Consider the following 20,205-nt stretch of genomic DNA (forward strand, 5'->3'; position numbering starts at 1 on the left):
GCAGGCAGCGGGGAGAAGCGCTCTTCTCCCCGCCGTCAGCTTCCAAACCACATAGGGAGACAGCGGGATGGCGGCGTTCCGCCTCCCTGCTGTCCCCCGACCTTGTGGGGCTGGCGCTGGGGTTCTCCTGAAGCCTGGAGAGCTAGAGGGGTCGATGCGCACCGACCCCTCTCACTCTCCAGGCTTCAGCGAAAGCCTGCATTCGCTCCATAGGACGCACACACATTTCCCCTTCATTTTTGGAGGGGAAAAAGTGCGTCCTATGGAGCGAAAAATACGGTAAGTGTTTCTGGAAGAGGAAATGATACACTTTGTATACAGTCTCTACTTGCAACCGCCTCAGGTTACAACCGCCTCAGGTTACAAACTCCACTAACCTGGAAGAGTTACTTCAAGTTGAGAACTTTGCCCGAGGACGAGAATGGAAATCATGTGCCAGCGGCGCAGCAGCAGCAAGAGGCCCCATTAGCGAAAACACGCCTCTAGTTAAGAAAAGTTTCAGGTTAAGAACAAACCTCAGGAATGAATTAAGTTCGTAACTAGAGGTACCACTGTATTAGCATAAAAGCATGCATCAGAAAGTATTACTCATTTATGATGAAAATGGGATTTATTTAATTTGAACTTCGCTTGGTTCCTCCTTGGCAGCCAGTGCAATGGTTTCAGCAGGGCTAGAACTCAGGACCCGCTGCCTTGAGGGACATCTAAGAGCAGTTTGGCAGGGAAAGGTCTCCCTTGGTAGGTGGTGGACTCTCCTTCCTTGGAGGTTTCTCAGCAGAGACCGGACGGGCATCTGCCACGGACGCTTTCACTGAGATTCCTGCATTGCTGGGGGTTGGACTAGATGACCCTGGGATCTCCTTCTATCCCTCCCATTCCTGAATTCTAGGATGAGGTTCCTTGCTTCCTGCTGATGTAAAAGGATCATGGGGGGGGGTGCCCTGTCACAGTCCTGTAATCTCCTATTAATAAAGTTTTTGCCAACAGACTGTCTGTATACCCTTTAAAGCCCACGTCTTCAGCTCCTGCATGGGCTGAGTGTCAGGAGCACCTTCTCTGACCCTTCGATCACAGGAATGCAGGAACAGCAGAGCACAGCATTCCTCTGGAACATGCCCTGGTGCAGCGGACTCACATTTGCTACTGTGAGCACCTCAAATACAGCAGAGTAATGGAAGCAAAACAATGGAGGTTTTGTTGCATGTTATTGTTGTTTAGTCGTTTAGTCGTGTCCGCCTCTTTGTGACCCCATGGACCAGAGCACGCCAGGCACTCCTGTCTTCCACTGCCTCCTGCAGTTTGGTCAAACTCATGCTGGTAGCTTCGAGAACACTGTCCCACCATCTCGTCCTCTGTCGTCCCCTCCTCCTTGTGCCCTCCATCTTTCCCAGCATCAGGGTCTTTTCCAGGGAGTCTTCTCTTAACTACAAGAAAGAAGATCCCACCTAAACATTAGGAAGAACTTCCTGACAGTAAGAGCTGTTTGACAGTGGAATTTGCTGCCAAGGAGTGTGGTGGAGTCTCCTTCTTTGGAGGTCTTTAAGCAGAGGCTTGACAACCATATGTCAGGAGTGCTCTGATGGTGTTTCCTGCTTGGCAGGGGGTTGGACTCTATGGCCCTTGTGGTCTCTTCCAACTCTATGATTCTTTGATTCTCCTGAGGTGGCCAAAGTCTTGGAGCCTCAGCTTCAGGATCTGTCCTTCCAGTGAGCACTCAGGGCTGATTTCCTTCAGAATGGATACGTTTGTAGTCCATGGGACTCTCCAGAGTCTCCTCCAGAACCATAATTCAAAAGCATCAATTCTTCGGCGATCAGCCTTCTTGATGGTCCAGCTCTCACTTCCATACATCACTACTGGGAAAACCATAGCTTTTATTATACGGACCTTTGTTGGCAAGGTGATGTCTCTGCTTTTTAAGATGCTGTCTCTGCCTAATAATGATATGACCAGCCCCGTGGGAGACCAAGGATTCGGTGCTCCTTAGGTGCTCTACTTTTTAAGATGCTGTTGCATATCTTATTTTGTTCCATACCTCATTTTATTACTACTGGTTAAACGAAACAAAAGAACATAACAAACATGCACGCGAGAGTTAGGTCTCTCATGCTGCCACCGAGTCTCTAGGCAGATCGAAGAAAAACAGACGGAAGTCTGGAAGAGAGGTTTCCGCCCCTCTTTTCTCTGAGACAGAAAGTAAAACAAACATGATCTTTGCAATGGGAGGGATGAAAATACTGACAAAGACTAACGGGATCATGTACGACCTCAAAGCTGAAATAATGGTGCAAAATGAATGAAGCGCCCTCTGAAATGAGGCTCCTCCGCTTTCTGGCCAAGGGACCGAGGGAGATGCTCAGAGCCCAACCCACAGCCAAAGTCCTCCCCCCAAAAAATGATCCCTTACCATAGGCATAGCCAGGGGGGCAGCTACCGCCCCCCATAATCCATAAGAAATAATAAAAATCTGAGAAAGGGCTGAGCGAGGGAGGACTCGGCTTGCCAAGGGTTAAAGGGAAGTGAGCTGCCTTCCTAGAGAGGCCATGAAGCAAGGGGGGGCTGGTCCTCCAGAGCCAAGGCCCCTCCCTGCCCAGTCCTTTCCTGCTTCCGTGTCTCTCCTGCAAGGGCTGCCTCGCTCTCCCCTCCCGGGATCTGGTGAGTCTCCTCTCTGGGATCTGGTGGGGGTCCCAGGGCTGCAGCAGGGGAGGGGGCCTGGGGGGCCTGATCTGCTCCTGCAGGAGGGGGGACCCCAAGTCAGGGAGGAGAGGGTCAGGGGTGCAAAGACCCCCCCTCCATATGCTCCTGCTACCCAGAGGAGGAAGGAGCCCCGGGGCTGAGAGCCAGAGCTTTTTGCCAGACTCCCCAGGAGGAAGGTCAGGGAAGGAGAGAGCGCCTGCAGGGAAGGGGGGGGGACCCCAAGTCAGGGAGGGGAGGGTCCTGCCAGGGTGGGGCCAGGTCTGCCACGCTCTCCTTCCTGCAGAGCAGAGGATCCCAAATTCATGGGACTCATTGTGGATTCCACCTTCTTCTTTAAACAAAGGAGTCCCTAGGACTTTAACTCTGTGTGACGTCTCTCAGCATCACTGCAAAACATCGGCAAATGGTTTTCCAAAGCTGGACAAGGAGGTGGACTAGCCCCCCCCCCCCCCGCAAAAAAAAGGTGGGAGAGAAAGGAGAGGAGTAAAGAGAGGGATCCCAGCCCATAGTCTGGCTGCTGCATTGGGGACCAGTTTCCCAGTGTCTCCCAGGGCAGCTCCCCACAGAGGCCACTGCAGCAATCCCCTCGCACCCGGAGCAGGGCATCCCAGGACCACATCCTCTCTGGCCCAAAGGGATTGTTGCTGGAAATGGGCGCTGCTACTCACTGAGCCTCCAGTGCGTGTGCATGTGTTAAGCTATCTAAGAGAATAATCATGATAAATTGGCCGCCTAAATTTCAAGGGAAATGTCTTTGGCCCCGCCCTCTTGGCTCTCAGGGGGTTTTCCAGATACATACCTGGCCCTCGGAGCAAATAAAAAGGGACCCCACCCCAGGAGTCTGCCTTGAGAATGGCAGAGAGTCCAAGTGCAAAGAAGGAGACAGAAGCAGGAGAGTGGGTGTAGGTGTGGGGGGCAACAACTGAGGACCCCCACTAGAACCAAGAATCCATTTTTCACAAGATACAAATGACTCCCTTGTCAGTCAGTTCTGACTTCATGCATTGACTGGAAGGCAGGAGCAACCAGGCTGATTAATCTCCCAGTTGCCTCCACATTTTGCATTGCTAGAAGGCTAGAGACTTATTTCGTCTCCTCTTCGTCCTCTTTCTTTTAAAAAAGATAGCTCATGGTCTGGGATGCGGTGCAGTCCAGCCCTGGTTCCCAGCAATCCATGCTTGCTCAGGGAACCATCCGCCCCCCCCCCATCCTACAGATTATGTAACAGAACTATGTATTTGCTTTGTAGAATTTGCTAGCGCCTCTCCTTAAGACAGACAGAACCTGGCAGAAGACCAAAGAGTTCCTTCCGATCTCTCAGAGGCTTCCTGAGAGCACAGATGAATGTGCAAGACTCAGCTGGCCCTGAAGCAAGAAGAGGCCATGCCCACCAAATTGGGAGCAGTGGGGGATTCTGGGAAAACTCTGTGCAGAAGATCCTGGGTGAGGAGGACACCCTCCGCTCAGAGGGGCAGAGCCAGCAGTTGAGGCAGTTCTGCTGCCAGGAGGCCAAAGGACCCCGAGAGGTTTGCAGCCGACTCTACCACTTTTGCCACCAGTGGCTGAAGCCGGAAAGGCACACGAAAGCTGAGATGCTGGACCTGGTGATCTTGGAGCAGTTCCTGGCTGTCGTTCCCCCGGAGATGGAGAGCTGGGTGAGGGACTGTGGAGCGGAGACCAGTTCGCAGGCGGTGGCCCTGGCCGAAGGTTTCCTTCTGAGTCAGGCAGAGGAGAGAAGGCAGGTGAGAGATACCTTTCTCTGGATACTCCCAAGGGGCTCCAAACAGAATGGAGAACATCCTATAATTCTCTACTGATGGCCCATCCTTTTTCTGAGAAGACATCCATGGAATGAGATCTCACACCCTTCAAGTCTTTGTCATTCTCTTTCTAGTATTTCTCCCCATTCTCTGTTTTGAATCCTTGTTTCTTTCTCAGGGAAAGGATCTCTTTGCAGAAATGGACCTGGATTCCTGTGAGGCAGAGAGGCCTCCGTTGGACACCAGAGAGAGGCCACAGGGTAAGGAGAAAGGTAGTTTTTCTCCTTTTGGTCTCATTCTGTTGGTTTTCCAACTTGTCTGAGGGTTCTTTTCATCTTGTTTTGGGGGGAGACAGTTGGGAACAGGAGTCCAGAGGAGGGGAGATGTATTTTTGCACAATTAACATATGAAAACTGGGACGCAGGTGGCGCTGTGCATTAAACCACAGAGCCTAGGACTTGCTGATCAGAAGGTCGGCGGTTCAAATCCCTGCGACGGGTTGAGCTCCTGTTGCTCGGTCCCTGGTCCTGCCAACCTAGCAGTTCGAAAGCACGTCAAAGTGCAAGTAGATAAATAGGTACTGCTCTAGCGGGAAGGTGAACGGCGTTTCCATGCGATGCTCTGGTTCGCCAGAAGCAGCTTAGTCATGCTGGCCACATGACCCAGAAGCTGTACACCTGCTCCCTCGGCCAATAAAGCGAGATGAGCGCCGCAACCCCAGAGTAGGCCACGACTGGACCTAATGGTCAGGGGTCCCTTTACCTTTACCTAACATATGAAATGGGCACAAAGTTCCTAATGCACTCAGCAGGTAAGGCTTCTCAAAGGCCCATCTGTAGTTAGAGATGTCCTGTTTCACCTGTGAGAGAAGCAGGCACTCCTGGCATCCTGCTTACCTTTTTTCTCTTGCAGGAGACAGAATGATGCCGGCAAGACCTCCTGATCCACCTTTTCATGGGGGCAGAAGGGAAACAGCGGCTGTGGAACCAGATCAGGTCAGGGGAAGCTGCCTTGTGGGGACAGAGGCCGAGGGATGGAGCAATGTTATGGACTGGTTGGGCACAGAGGAATGGTGGGAGGAAGCAGCCGGGGAACCAGGAAGGGAAGACGTCTCAGAGTCCAAGGAGTGGAAGTTGAGGAAGGATGAGCGGTCAGAGGGAGAAGCCTGGGAAGAGGAGGTGTCAGACGCTGAAGGGGAAACAGGGCTTAGTGAGCTGGGAGACTCTGTGGCAGAATGCAATGCAGAATCAGAGGCAGAAGAGGAAGGAGGCGAGTGGGAGAGGAAGGTCGAGAGGCAGAGGTGAGTCAGTAGAAGGAGGAGCCACCGGGGGCTCCCTCTCCTTCTGCCAAAAGCTACCTTCCCTGCTTGTCTCTCAGAGCCAGGAAACGTCTGACAATGGAGGAGCAAAGGCAGGCTGCACATTGGCGCACTGTTCAATCACTTGCCAGAAACCCCAGAGAGGAGGGGACTTGGAAAGCTGTGGGGAGCCGGGGGCCTTCTCTTTTGGCAGCTGTTTTCATGGAGGAAGACCCTGACATGGAATTCTACTCAATATTGATCCAGAGCAGAACTCCAATATATAGTTAGCAGAGTAAAATTTAAACATGTTACAGGATTCCCAAAAAATAGACCAGAGGCAATTGTATTTCATTCATCAGAGCTTTACTGCTACTGAAGACTAATGAGCATAATGGTCACAAATCCAATACACTCAGGATTGGCACTGCCCATAAGAAATCCAGTTGCAGCAGACTTAACATAAATTCTTACCATAACTTATAATAAGTCTAAACCTTAACACTAAGCATACTGTGTACAGAACATCAGAAAGAACCGAGACAGAAAGAGAAAGTGAACCCCAGGCTCCTTCTGGCCTCTTATTATAGTCAGCATGACCTTACAGAAGAGATAACAGAACCAATTTAAACCAACTGTACTCACTTTCTCCGAAGGAATAACCCAAACACCAGGAACTTTCTGTTTGTTTCTTCCGGAACCCTCTTGAATTAATTAGAATAGGAAAGAGCTCTACATATCAGATCAATACTTTCTGTACTAAGAAATGCAAACCGACAACCTCCCCATTTATTTTGTGAAGGAAGTACTGATATGCAAAACACTTATAGAAAAACATTTACACAAAACAGCTATCTTATAAACCTTAGCTTATCTTATCATCATCTCATCTTTTCTTATTTTATTTTAACTTATCTTATCACCTTATCTATAATATATAAACTCCACTCAAATATATAAACCAAGGCCTGAAAGCCACACTTTATAGCAGGCAGGTCCAATGTCCATTTTGGGGACCTAAAGCCCAACAATTTCAATCCGGAAAAAAGGTCAGCAACTTTGGTCAGCCCCCACACATATTTACTACATCAAATCTGGCCTTCTTTGAAAAAAGTTTGGGCACCCCGGCTTTATAGCGAACCTAAACGGCCTCGGTCCAGTATACCTGAAGGAGCGTCTCCACCCCCATCATTCCACCCAGGCACGGGGGTCCAGCACCAAGAATCTTCTTGTGGTTCCCTCGCTGCGAGACGTCAAGTTGCAGGGAACCAGGCAGAGGGCCTTCTTGGTAGTGGCACCCTCTCACCAGTTGTCAATGAAATAAACAACTACCAGACTTTTAGAAGACATCTGAAGGCAGCCCTGTTTAGGGACGCTTTTAATGTTTGCCGCACTATTGTATTTTAATATTTTGTTGGAAGCCGCACAGAGTGGCTGGGGAAACCCAGCCGGATGGGCGGCGTATAAACAATAAATTATTATTATTATTATTATTATTATTATTACTACTACTACTACTACCACCTCTCTAAGAAAACACTCAACAGAGCACCTCTTTACAAGAGCACTTAAACAATCTTTGCATTATATAATCTCACTTTTCATATAGCTCCACACTAAAGAAACTTCCACCTAGACTACTCCATTAATTGACAATACAAACTGGCAGACCCTCAGGGAATGAGCTGCTATTCTCATGAGACCTGAAACTCAGCCAAGTCTGTGAATATCGTGTTCTTGCTAAGAAAGAGTTAACTCCAGCTGTGAACTGTGGGATTTCCTGCCCAGATAACTCTGTGACAGGAGGCTTCTGAATGTCGCCAGTACGATACATCTTTAGTTGCAGTTTTCATGGAATCCTACAGTTGAAAGGGACCCCAAAGGTCATCAAGTCCAACCCCCTGCATTGCAGGAGTTTCAGCTAGATAATACAAGACAGATGGCCATCCAAACTAGGCTTCTTTTATTTCTAGATTCATCACTGAATAGGCTTCTAAGCAGTGGACAAATGAGAACAAATAGTGGCCAGGATTCACCTAACCAGCCCCATCTGCTGCAAAATGGGGCCTGCCCCTCATTCCCCCCCCCCTCCATGCCCCCATGAACCCCTTGAATTTGGCTCTAGGGCATTGGGAGGGAACCTCCCCAGAACAACTCACGAGGAGAGGGGAAAGTGGATCCTTCCATCGGGGAAACTGGAATGCTTGCGTAGGCAGAATGATTTGGAAACCACAAGGTGGAGTACCAACTATTTCCACAAAGACGAATTGTAGAGTATTCCTTTCCTGTATTACCAGAATATGGCCTTCCTGTATTCCTTTCCTACAGGAAAGGAATACTCTACAACGAATACCCATAATTAATGAAATACTTCAATTAAAATGTCAAAATAGGCATCCAGAATTAAAATGTGCAGCAAAGGAATCCTATTGAAACAAGACCACAATTAACAGGAAGGAAACCACAGAGCATTGTGGAGCAGGTCATATTTCTGCTGTCTCAGAGGAGGACATTTCCCTTTTTCTTTTAGGGTCCAGTGTGCTTTGAAGATGTCGCTGTTCGTTTCACGGACGAGGAGTGGGCGTTGCTGGATCCTGACCAGAGAGCTCTGCATAAGGACGTCATGGAGGAGAATTGTGGGATCGTGGCCTCTCTTGGTAAGGCTCCCTGTGGGATCGTCCTATCTGCCAGGAAATTCAAAAAATACCTCCGTGTGACAAACCTCATATTTTCACAGAGCTCAACAGCGCCCCCTCCAACACCTGGGAACCCAAAACCCCCACAATAAACCTTGAACAGCAAATTACAGTTTTTTCTGTCAAAAATCTTCCTCCAGTTCTGCCTTTTTATACCACGATTCGGCTGGTCTGAACTGCCTAGACATCTTAAATGTCAGCTTCAGAGTTGTGCAGAAAGATAAGTAGCTTCTGTCAGGTTTTCTGTTTTTGTTTTTGCTGCTGTCAGTCTTGGGTTGACCAGAGGGAGGACTGGAATTGGAGATGGAGGGGATGCCATGACTGGGCCAAACAAAATCCGTCCCAGAGAAGAGCCAGGCTGATTGAATCTCAGGTAGTAGTAGAAGTAATAATAATAATAATAATAATAATAGTAGTAATTTTTATTTATATCCTGCCTATCTTCCAACACACACACACATATATATGAAACATTAATAATAACAATCCGATCCGATATAAAAAGTACATTAACTTTAAAATGAACAACTTATACTAGTGGCCAAAATTGTAGAAACCTTTTGGGAAAAGTGTATTTCTGAGGTTTGATGGCTTATAACACCACTTTTGGGGGGAATAATACCATAACGTTATACATCAATGGAAAGATAATAAAATGAAGAATGTAATGCAATAACATTTATAAAGGATTATTTATTAGAACAGCAGTCATAAAGAAGAAAAGTGAAATACATAGAAAAAAGGAGATATACAAAAATTCTCACTATGTCAAATAATACTTAGTTTGGTAACCTTTAGCTTTACTTACGGACCTACAATGCCTTCCCATGGAGTGAACCAAGTTTTTTAGTTCTGCAGCTGTAATAAAGTGAAACCAAGATTAAATTATTGCCTCTGTTAATTGGACTTTATTGCTGGGTTGCTTCTGACTAACAAGTTTCTTAAGGCGGCTCCATAAATTTCTGATTGGGTTAAGGTCTGGGCCACCTTCCAGGCCTTCATCAATCACGTGAAGGCAGACCTCTTAGACAAATGGGTCTTATTGTACCTCAATGACCTCTTAATTTTCTCGGAGAGCCTTAAAGCACATGTGCAACACGTGAAGGAGGTGTTGTGATGGCTGAGGGCACACAGGCTCTACGTCAAGTTGGAGAAATGCCAGTTCCACAGGAGAGAAGTGGAGTTTTGGGGGTATCAAGTGTCTCCTGATGGGGTGTAAATGGACCCTGCGAAGGTGAAGACGGTGTTAGAGTGGCAGAAGCCCAAGACAAAGAAGGACTTGCAGAGGCACTTGGGCTTCGCTAACTATTACCAGAAGTTTGTGCCCAACTACTCGCAACTCACCACGCCCCTCATGGACTGTTTGAGAGGTAAGAAGCCATTTGCCTGGGTGGAGGAGGTACACCGTGCGTTCAAGAAGCTCAATGAGATGTTTGCAGCAGGAGTATCTGTACCATCAGATCATTATCAACTGATGGTGCTGGAGTCGGATGCTTCTGAAAGGGCAGAAGGAGCACAACACCAAGTAGAGGTGCACACAGACCACAAGAACTTAGAATACTGGCAGACCGTGACACAACTAAACCAGAGACAAATCCGATGGGCGCAGTTTTTTGCTCATTTCAACTTCCACATACAATATGTGCCAGGGTATCAGAATCAGAGGGCAGACGCCTTGTCTGGGAAACCTGAGTACATGGAGAGAGAACAGAAACAAGAGTTGAAACACATTCTGAAGCCAAAACAGTTGCAACTGGTGGTGGCGCCTGTTGTCGGAGTAGATGAGTTTAAGCAACAAATAGAAGGAGATGAATTTGCACAGCAGAAACTGACAGCGATACGGAGCGGTGAGAACAATACTGAAGGATTCATTGAAAGGGAAGGTCTCTTGTTCAAGGGAGAGGCGCTCTACATACCAGAAGGTAACTTGCGGGCGCAAGTCATGCGGCAGTGTCACAACAACCCAACAGTGGGCCACTTTGGATAGTACAAGACCGTAGATCAGCTAAGGAGACGATTTTGGTGGCCCAGAATGAGAGAAGAGGCTAAGGAGTATGTTAAGGCATGTGACACTTGCCAGTGAGCAAAAACACCACGGGCAGTCCTGGCTGGACTGCTGCAGCCACTTCCGACTCCATAAGGACCATGGGAAGTGATTACGATGGACTTTATCACGGACTTGCCAGTCTCCAGGAAACAGACAGTGGTCTGGGTTGTGGTGGACTTGTTCATGAAAATGGCACACTTTGTGCCACGTCCAAAGCTGCCATCAGCACAGGAAACTGCGCAGATGTTTGTCGACCACGTGTTCAAGCTGCACGGGTTGCCATTCCAAGTGATTTCGGACAGGGGGACACAATTTACCTCACAATTTTGGAGGAAGCTGATGCAGCTTTTGGAAGTAGAAGTGTATATAACAATGTGGTGCATGCGTCGACCCAACAAACACTGTTTGTAGCCAACTATGGAAAACATCCCAGAGCATTTCCAGATCCATGGAGCACCTTGTCAGTGCCAGCGGCCGAGCAGTTTGTGGGGGAGATGCAGGCTTTACAAGAACTACTGAAGGAAAAACTGGACGGGGCTGAGGCCTCGTACAGAAAAGATGTGGACGGGTGTAGACAACAGGGGAGGAGATCAAAGTGGGGGATAAGGTGTGGTTGTCAACAAAGGACTTGCCAATGAAAGGGAGGTGCAGGAAGTTGGAGGCAAGGCGGTTGGGGCCCTTTGAAGTGGTAGAACAGATAAACCCAGTGTCATTCAAACTTATACTCCCAGCCTCGATGAAGATATATCCTGTTTTCCATAGGGCTCTCCTGTCACTGTATGTACCTGCACACCACTACCAGGAACCTAGGCAGGCACCCCCTCCCGCCATTATGGTAAAAGACCAGGAGGAATTTGTGATCCAACAGATTATAAAGTCAAGGCTGTGTAGAAGAAAGTTGCAGTATTTAGTGTCATTGGAAAGGTTATGGACCTCAGGAAAACTCTTGGGTACAGAGCCAGGATTTACTCACAAAAGAATTGCAGAGGCAGTTCCACTGTAGGTACCCCCCACAAGCCCAAGCCTAGAGGGTGGAGGGAGGAAATTGATCTTAGCTAAGAAGCTGAGGAGAGTGATACAGGGTGGGAACCAGAACCGAGAGAGTCCTTTGTGGCAGGCAGCAAGGCCGAAGAGGAGGAGGAAGGGGGCTTAGAGGAGGGGGTGATGTCAGAGAACAGAATTCTTTGACAGGCAAGACAGAGACTGGAACAGTGGAAAAACAGTGAGAATTCCTGAGAAGGGGAGGAAGCAATTAGCCCTAGTAATTCAACCTTTGTACACGCAGAGGAGGGGGACAGAACGCAGAGAAGAAAGTTGCAGAGCACTGAGAGTGAAACAGACACAGAGTGAAAGGAAATGATCTCTGCCAAATCTCGTCGAGCTATGAAAGTTCATGAGAGGTGTGAAAAAGAGCGGAAGAGACCGTGGGGGCTTGTCGTTGAAGGAAGGGGCAGAGCTCAGACTCAACATCAAACTTGGGGGAAGACGCCGAAGATTGAGCTCTGCAGTGATTAATGAGTTTGAGCAATAAATATGAAATAATTTCTGCCGGAGTTGTCTCACTTCTCTGGGGGAGACCCAAGCCACTACAAAAACTAACTTCACGAGTAGAGTTACAAGAAGTTTTGTAAGGTGAATTTTATCAATTATTGCAAAGTATAATTTACAAATCGTTGGTTTATGATTAGGATTTAAAGGTAATAATTATAATCCCAAAATGAAATATAGGATAATAAGTGGGGAAACCATTAGTTGAGGAAGAGGAAAATTTCAGGCTAATGTAGCCAAATGCTTTCTATGTTATATATAAGTTGAATGTTACGTTTAAAATAACTGCAAAAACCAATGAAAATTATTATTTGGCTAAAACTTTTCATAGAATACAGCGAAGTGAACAAATTTTATTGCATTACGTTCTTGATTAAATTATCTTTCCATTGATATACAATTTTATGAAATAACTCCAAGATAAGTGGTTTTTTGAGCCAACAAACCTCTGAAATACACTTTTTTTCCAAATGGCTTCCACAATTTGGGCCACTACTGTATATCAAACAAAGCAAAATTCAATAATCCATAAAAATCTAATAATAAATATATTGGTAAATGACAAACAACAAAGATAATGATCATACACCCAACTCCCTTCAGTTCGTCTCCATTTGTTCCTGAGGCTCTAATCCCTTTTTGTCTCCATTGCAGATTGTAATGAATTGGAAATCAAGAACAAAGGTGACCATGATAAAATCCCCAGGCAGGAGAAGCCATGTAAAAATTTGGAGTGTGGAGAGAGCTGCAGTCAGAGCTCCCATTCCACTTCCCATCAGCAAACTCTCATTGGAAAGAAACACTATCAGTGCATGGAATGTGGAAAGAGTTTCAGTACGAGCTCCTCTCTCACTTCCCATCAGAGAATTCATACAGGGGAGAAACCCTATCAGTGTGTGGAATGTGGAAAGAGCTTTAGTCAGAGTGGCAATCTCACTTCCCATGAAAGAATTCATACAGGGGAGAAACCCTATCAGTGTGTGGAATGTGGAAAGAGCTTCAGTACGAGCTCTGATCTCACTTCCCATCAGAGAATTCATACAGGGGAGAAACCCTATCAGTGTGTGGAATGTGGAAAGAGTTTCAGTACGAGCTCCTCTCTCACTTCTCATCAAAGAATTCATACAGGGGAGACCCCCTATAAGTGTGTGGAATGTGGAAAAAGCTTCAGTCGGAGCAGCAAACTCACATTCCATCAGAGAATTCATACAGGGGAGAAACCCTATCAGTGTGTGGAATGTGGAAAGAGCTTTAGTCAGAGTGGCAATCTCACTTCCCATCAAAGAATTCATACAGGGGAGAAACCCTATCAGTGTGTGGAATGTGGAAAGAGCTTCAGGAAGAGCTGCGCTCTCACTAGGCATCAGAGAATTCATACAGGGGAGAAACCTTATCAGTGTATGGAATGTGGAAGAAGCTTCAGTACGAGCTCTGATCTCACTTCCCATCAGAGAATTCATACAGGGGAGAAACCCTATCAGTGTGTGGAATGTGGAAAGAGTTTCAGTACGAGCTCCTCTCTCACTTCTCATCAAAGAATTCATACAGGGGAGACCCCCTATAAGTGTGTGGAATGTGGAAAAAGCTTCAGTCGGAGCAGCAAACTCACATTCCATCAGAGAATTCATACAGGGGAGAAACCCTATCAGTGTGTGGAATGTGGAAAGAGCTTTAGTCAGAGTGGCCATCTCACTTCCCATCAAAGAATTCATACAGGGGAGAAACCCTATCAGTGTGGGGAATGTGGAAAGAGCTTCAATCAGAGCTCCTCTCTCACTTCCCATCATAAAATTCATACAAGAGAGAGACCCTATCAGTGCGTGGAATGTGGAAAGAGTTTCAGTACGAGCTCCTCTCTCACTTCTCATCAAAGAATTCATACAGGGGAGACCCCCTATAAGTGTGTGGAATGTGGAAAGAGCTTCAGCCAGGGCTCCCAACTCACTTCCCATCAAAGAATTCATACAAAGTTTGGAAAAAAACCCATCATATAGCTTTAGGTGCCAGGCAAAAACATATCTGTTTAACGAGGCCTTTGGCTGATTAACATCTAATTCCCTTTTAAAATGTGGTGAGGAGGGGGGTTACAGATGTGGATTTTGTATTTTTATATTGTGTTTTTATGTTGTAACCGTCCTGAGACCTGTGGGTGTAGAGAATAGGAGCCTTCTCTTAGAGGCCTAGGGGTCTTTGCCCCCCAATAAGATATTTGAGGGGGCCACCCCCCCAGTTGATAGGCATTGCCCTTCCAATTGTGTGCATGCATCATGTGATTGTCAAGACAGGCCTTACCTGGTGCCCACCAATATTTTATTCAAGTTGGCACCACTGGGTTGGGTGGTATACAAATTAAATAAATACATGAATTGCCTTCCTTCGCACATTTTATAGTTTGTTCATATCCTTATTTATTATCATTTTTAAAATTTATGTGCCCTTCATCTGAGGATATCACAATATAAGCATACAGGATGAAAGCATGGCTTTCTCAAAAACAAGTCAAGCCAGAGAAATCTCTCCTCCCCTTTTTTTTGGATGGAGTTACAAACTTAATTGATCAGGGCCCTGCTGTGGAAATAGTGCATCTTGATTTCAGTAAGGCTTTTGACGAAGTTCCCCGTGATATTTTTGCAAGGAAGCTGGTAAAATGTGGGGTGAATGAGCTAACTGTTAGGTGGATTTGACGGACCAAACCCAAAGAGGACTCCTTCATGGGTCCTCCTCATCCTGGGGAAAAGTGACAAGAGGGGTGCTGCAGGGTTCTGTCCTGGGCCCGTTGTTGTTCAATGTCTTTATAAATGACTTGGATGAAGGAACTGAGGGGCTGCTCATCACATCTGCAGACAACACCAAACGGGGATGACCAGTATCTTGGGCAAGGTGGAGGTGCTGATGACCAGGTCCTTTGTGGCCAGCCTGGAGAGGAAGAGGTCCATGGACTGGTGGAGACTGGGCTCTGTCTTGATGGCGAAGAGGATGGCTATGTTCTCCAGCACAGTCAGTGTGGGAATGTTCAGGAAGGCAGGAGAGGATTTATTATTATTGGAGAGCCAGTGTGGTGTAGTGGTTAAGAGCTGTAGACTCGTAACCTGGGGAACCGGTTTCGCTTTCCCGCTCCTCCACCTGCAGCTGCAGCTGCTGGGTGACCTTGGGCTAGTCACACTTCTTTGAAGTCTCTCAGCCCCACTCACCTCACAGAGTGTTTGTTGTGGGGGAGGAAGGGAAAGGAGAATGTTAGCTGCTTTGAGACTCCGTAAAGGGAGTGAAAGGCGGAATATCAAATCCAAACTCTTCTTCTTCTTCTTCTTATTCTTATTTAGGTTTGTGCATGTTGTATTGCCTGATGTCAGAAACATATATTGTCACTTCTTCACATTTTTATATATATTCATGTTTATAAGGAGACTGCACTGGAATGCTCCCAAATACATATTCTAAACTCCGAATCAGGTAGAAAGGTAATTAATTAATTAATTAAGTTTGTTTGTTTGCATTCAGTAAGAAGCCCTCAGCCTACAGGCACAAGTGAGGGTGATTTAGCCAAGATTAGAAAGAAAAGAACAGCAAAGCCAGATTCATCATTTTGAATGGGCTTCGTGATGAACATGTTAGGAGAACCAGAGCTTACAGGGTCATGGAGTGATGCCCTGTCCCTGGGGGGGTGTCACATATTGGGTTCTATGCTTTGTTATGTGAGATGTGAGATGAGTTACTTTCGTTTTTGCTGCCAACGGAGAGACAGCAATGTCTGCTCACTCTCCTGGACTGCTGATTTATTATGCCGCTGTAAATAAAGCTTCATAGATTAGGAAGAAGCTGCATGCTGAGTGTTTTTCTGCATGCCTGAGATTCCTCCACACAGAGCACACACAGCTGATTGGAACACGTCTGGAGCAGAGCTGAGGCGCAGCTGGTGTGCTAGACGTTATATTTCACAGGTCATGGCTGCATAACACCACAGAACACCTATCAATGATAGATACTGAAGATCCGGTCAGTCTTCTCCAGAGAGCTCAGCTCCTCCACAATCTTCCCCTGCCTTCCCCTTTTCTCTCTTCTCTCATCATTTATTATGACATTCGTAGCCCACTTTCCTCCCAGGAGCTCAAAGTGGCCTTCATGGTTCTCCCTGCCACCAATTTTTATCTTCCCAGCAGCCCTGCAAAGTAGGCTAGGCTGGCCCAAGGTCCACCAGGGAGCTCCATGGCTGAGTGGGGGTTCGAACCCTGCTCTCCCAGGTCCTCCTAGTCCAGCCCTCCAACCGCTACACCTCTGCCTGGCTCCATCTTGCATCTCCCCAGCTGCCCAACGCCAGCTCCCCCTTCTCCCCCTTCCTGGGGGTCTCTCTGGCTCCAAGGAAGTCTGCACCACCTCCCTCAGGTTGTGTTCCTCTTCTGGGAGCCCTTGAGACTTGGAGGTCCCTCCTAGGGGTCTCCTCCCGCTCCAGGAAGGGCAGGGCTGTCCTAAGAAGATTAGGCAGAGCAGCCCTTGAACGGCTGGCAATGCTTCTCTTTCCTTTGGGCTGGAGCGTTGGATATAGCAAGGGATATGGCATAGCCGATGTATGGAAGTGAGAGCTGGACCATAAAGAAGGCTGATCGCCGAAGAATTGACGCTTTTGAATTATGGTGCTGGAGGAGACTCTTGAGAGTCCCATGGACTGCAAGAAGATCAAACACATCCATTCTTAAGGAAATCAGCCCTGAGTGCTCACTGGAAGGACAGATCCTGAAGCTGAGGCTCCAATACTTTGGCCACCTCATGAGAAGAGAAGACTCCCTGGAAAAGACCCTGATGTTGGGAAAGATGGAGGGCACAAGGAGAAGGGGACGACAGAGGACGAGATGGTTAGACAGTGTTCTCGAAGCTACAAACATGAGTCTGACCAAACTGCGGGTGGCAGTGGAAGACGAGTACCTGGCGTGCTCTGGTCCAGGGGGTCACGAAGAGTCGGACACGACTGAACGACTAAACAACAACATGGCATAGCTGGAGAAGGGGCTTCCGCCCAGAGCCAAGGCCAAGCAGATGTCTCCAGGAAGCCCACCAGCAACAGCCCACTCCTGTGGCCTGTCCTCCCGCAGGTGCCTTCCATGCTAGACTGCCTCTCTAGCTGGAAGCTCTAGACAGCTAGCTCTGATTATAACCAGAGATACTCTCCTCCTCCTCCTCCTGTGAAGAGATGTGACCCCCGTTCCAAACTGGCAAGCCTGTAGTCCTTGCTGCATCTTGTGGCTTCCAATTTCACCAACCAATTAAACATTATGAGAATAAGTTCCCATCCATGTTAATAATGACCCAAAGCTCTCCCCTCTCCCTGTTTATTTCATTTGTTTCATGAAATTTATACACTGCTTGACTGCATGAATGAGGGAGCCAGGCTCTCTGGGTCCTGGCATGGCTGTAGCTCTTGAACCCAGAGCACCTGGGGCCTCCTTTCTCTCTCTGCCAGCCCTTCGTGCTCTGGGCATGCCGCTTCTGTCGCCTAGTTTTTGAAAGGGGGTCAAACATAAGGAAAGGAGGCGGAGATTTGGGGTGTCTAAGTTCTTATACTGGGGGGGGGGGAGACAGGAAGAAGCCACTCCCGGAATCTGCAAGTTACTGAGACAGACATGAACTTTGGGTTTCTGCACTGTACATAGTTTGCACTAAGTAAAACCTGTAAAAAGCAGGTCGGAGTCCTGGCTGTTTACTTGTGAGCAACCACCTGCAAGCCTGACAGTTTCATTCTATTTCAAATACTAAAATTTTATTTTATGGTTTATTATTGTATATGCTTTGAATATATCAATATATATGGAGGCAGCAACATATTTTAAATGCTTTGGGACTCTAAAGGTCTTAATCCGGCTCAACCCGTTGCCAGAAACCCACCGCAGGTTCTTAACATTTTCAGTTTTCAAAGCCTCACTCTCACAGTAGTGCCAAAGGCATTTGCGTACAAGGGCCCTTAAAGAAAGAGGAGCCATTTCTGTGCCTCTCCTATTACTGGGGATCCTGTACCCAGGGAGGGTCAGAATCTAATGGGGGACTTTTGTGAACTGTTCAGACAAGTTTCTTGGTAAGACAGTGACCTTTGCTGGCCAGTTGAGTGTGCTCCTCAGCATCCCCAAAGAATGAGCTGGGTTGCAAGAGCTGCAGCAAAGGGATGGGGCAACCCAGGAAATGACATCGCCGCCACCCCCCATCTCACCTATAGGAGGGAAAGAGCCAGAGCAAGTTGTGCATGAGCTGAGCTGGAAGCTGGAGACACAGACACTGGCTTGCTCTGCGCCGGAGCCAAGGTGAAGGTGAATGGACCCCTGACCGTTAGGTCCAGTCGCGGATGACTCTGGGGTTGCAGCGCTCATCTCGCTTTATTGACCGAGGGAGCCGGCGTACAGCTTCCGGGTCATGTGGCCAGCATGACTAAGCCGCTTTGGGGGAGAAGCAAGACGTGCTGGGGGTGTCCATGCTGTGAGCCCCTCCATCCTCCACTCGGGTTGAACATGTGAGTAAATAAAACTAGATATCATAAAGACAGCACAGTGTACCCTGACCTTCATTCAAAGGAAACCGAAGATGGGCCTGGGGCCCAAGGAGTCTCACTGCTCAGAGACAGGCGTAGTTTGCAAATACACACACACACACACACACACACACACACAAATTTGTGCCTGTATTACTAATACATAACTAAGCGTGAAGGGCATGTTATGTGCTTTAGCAACAGCCCTCCTGTAAATAAGGAAATGCAACCTCTGTTGCTGATCTATGAAAAAAGCAACAAAGGAATCTTCTCAGCTGTCCCATGAGGTCTGTGGGGCCCTTCAAGAAAGAAGAGCCTGACCAATGACGTGGTTGCCAAGATGGGACTGACCAGTGTGCTACGGGGGGGCCATCCTCCTGAGCCCACACCCTTTCCTCCTGAAATGGCTCCCGTATTGCAGAGGCAACGTCATCTTGCACACGTACTGTGAGTTCATGGCTCTGATGAAACTGACCTGTGTGGACACGGGGGCAGAGAGGGCCTACGGTCTCCTGGTTGCTTTTCTAACCCATGTAGAGCATGTTGCAGTAGTCCAAGCAGGAGATAACTAGAGCATGCACCGCTTTGGTGAGACCGTCTGGGGGCAGGTAGGGTCTCAGCCTGTGTGCTAGATGGAGCTGGTAGACAGCTGCCCTGGACACAGAATTGACCTGCTCCTCCATGGACAGCTGTGAGTCCAAAATGACTCCCAGGCTGTGCACCTAGTCCTTCAGCGGTACAGTTGCCCCATTCAGGACCAGGGAGTCCCCCACACCTGCCCATGCCCTGTCCCCCAAGAACAGTACTTCTGTCTTGTCAGGATTCAACCTCAATTCATTAGCTGCCATCCATCCTCCAACCGCTTCCAGGCACTCACACAGGACCTTCACCGCCTTTACTGGTTCTGATTTAAAAGAGAGGTAGAGCTGAGTATCATCCACATACAGATGGACACCGAGCCCAAACCCCCTTATGATCTCTCCCAGCAGCTTCCCAGATGTTAAAAAACATGGGGGAGAGGACAGAACCCCTGGGCACCCCATAAGTGAGAAACCAGGGGTCTGAACACTCAACCCCCCCCCCCCCACTTTCTGGACATAGCCCAGGAGGAAAGAGAGGAACCACTATATAACAATGCCCCCAGCTTCCAGCTCCTCTAGCCAGTCCAGAAGGATGTTGTGGTCCGACTGACGAAGGAAGAGGAGTGTGGGGGGAGTGCACCACCCCCGGCAGTACAATCCCAGTGGGGTGCCATTTCGGCTGCCCGCCCCCCCCCCCCCCCGCCCACACTGAACATCATGCCTCCAGGATGTGCATCACACCCCTGTGGGCAGCGTGCCCCACCCCCAGGACACGTGCCATGCCCCTGCCTGTGTCATGCCCCACCCCCGGGACACGCCCCAGCCTGGTCCCTGCCTGCTCTCCCCCCCCCCCCCGCCGTGCCAGAGCATGAAGCTCCGCCACTGCATGGTCCATGGTATCAAAGATCCAGCAGAACTAGGAAACAGCTCTCACCTTTGTCCCTAGCTCACCAGAGATCATCAACCAGCGCAACCAAGGCATTTCAGTCTCAGCAATTGTTTCATCGCCCTCAGACCTGGGGAAAACCATGGGTTGTCCGGGCTCCATCCAATCAGAGAGGGCGCTTTGGA

At 48.2% G+C, this 20,205-nt stretch overlaps 2 protein-coding genes across 2 annotated transcripts in view; both read left to right on the forward strand.

The window, feature by feature from the left end:
* The window catches only part of LOC310675527 (uncharacterized protein), a 36,157-nt gene extending 21,414 nt beyond the window's left edge, over positions 1-14,743 (forward strand). The window contains exon 6 of the mRNA XM_083436305.1: positions 12,700-14,743. Coding sequence (XP_083292431.1) covers positions 12,700-14,039 — 1,340 coding nt within the window. The 3' untranslated portion in view covers positions 14,040-14,743. The remainder of the gene's footprint in view (positions 1-12,699) is intronic.
* The window catches only part of LOC310675529 (uncharacterized protein), a 36,479-nt gene continuing 18,889 nt past the window's right edge, over positions 2,616-20,205 (forward strand). Inside the window, exon 1 of the mRNA XM_083436326.1 lies at positions 2,616-2,655. The gene's annotated coding sequence lies outside the window, so the exon portion shown is untranslated. The remainder of the gene's footprint in view (positions 2,656-20,205) is intronic.

This window comes from Podarcis tiliguerta (genome assembly GCF_965153285.1).
Source record: "Podarcis tiliguerta genome assembly, chromosome: 4".
NCBI lineage: Eukaryota > Metazoa > Chordata > Lepidosauria > Squamata > Lacertidae > Podarcis > Podarcis tiliguerta.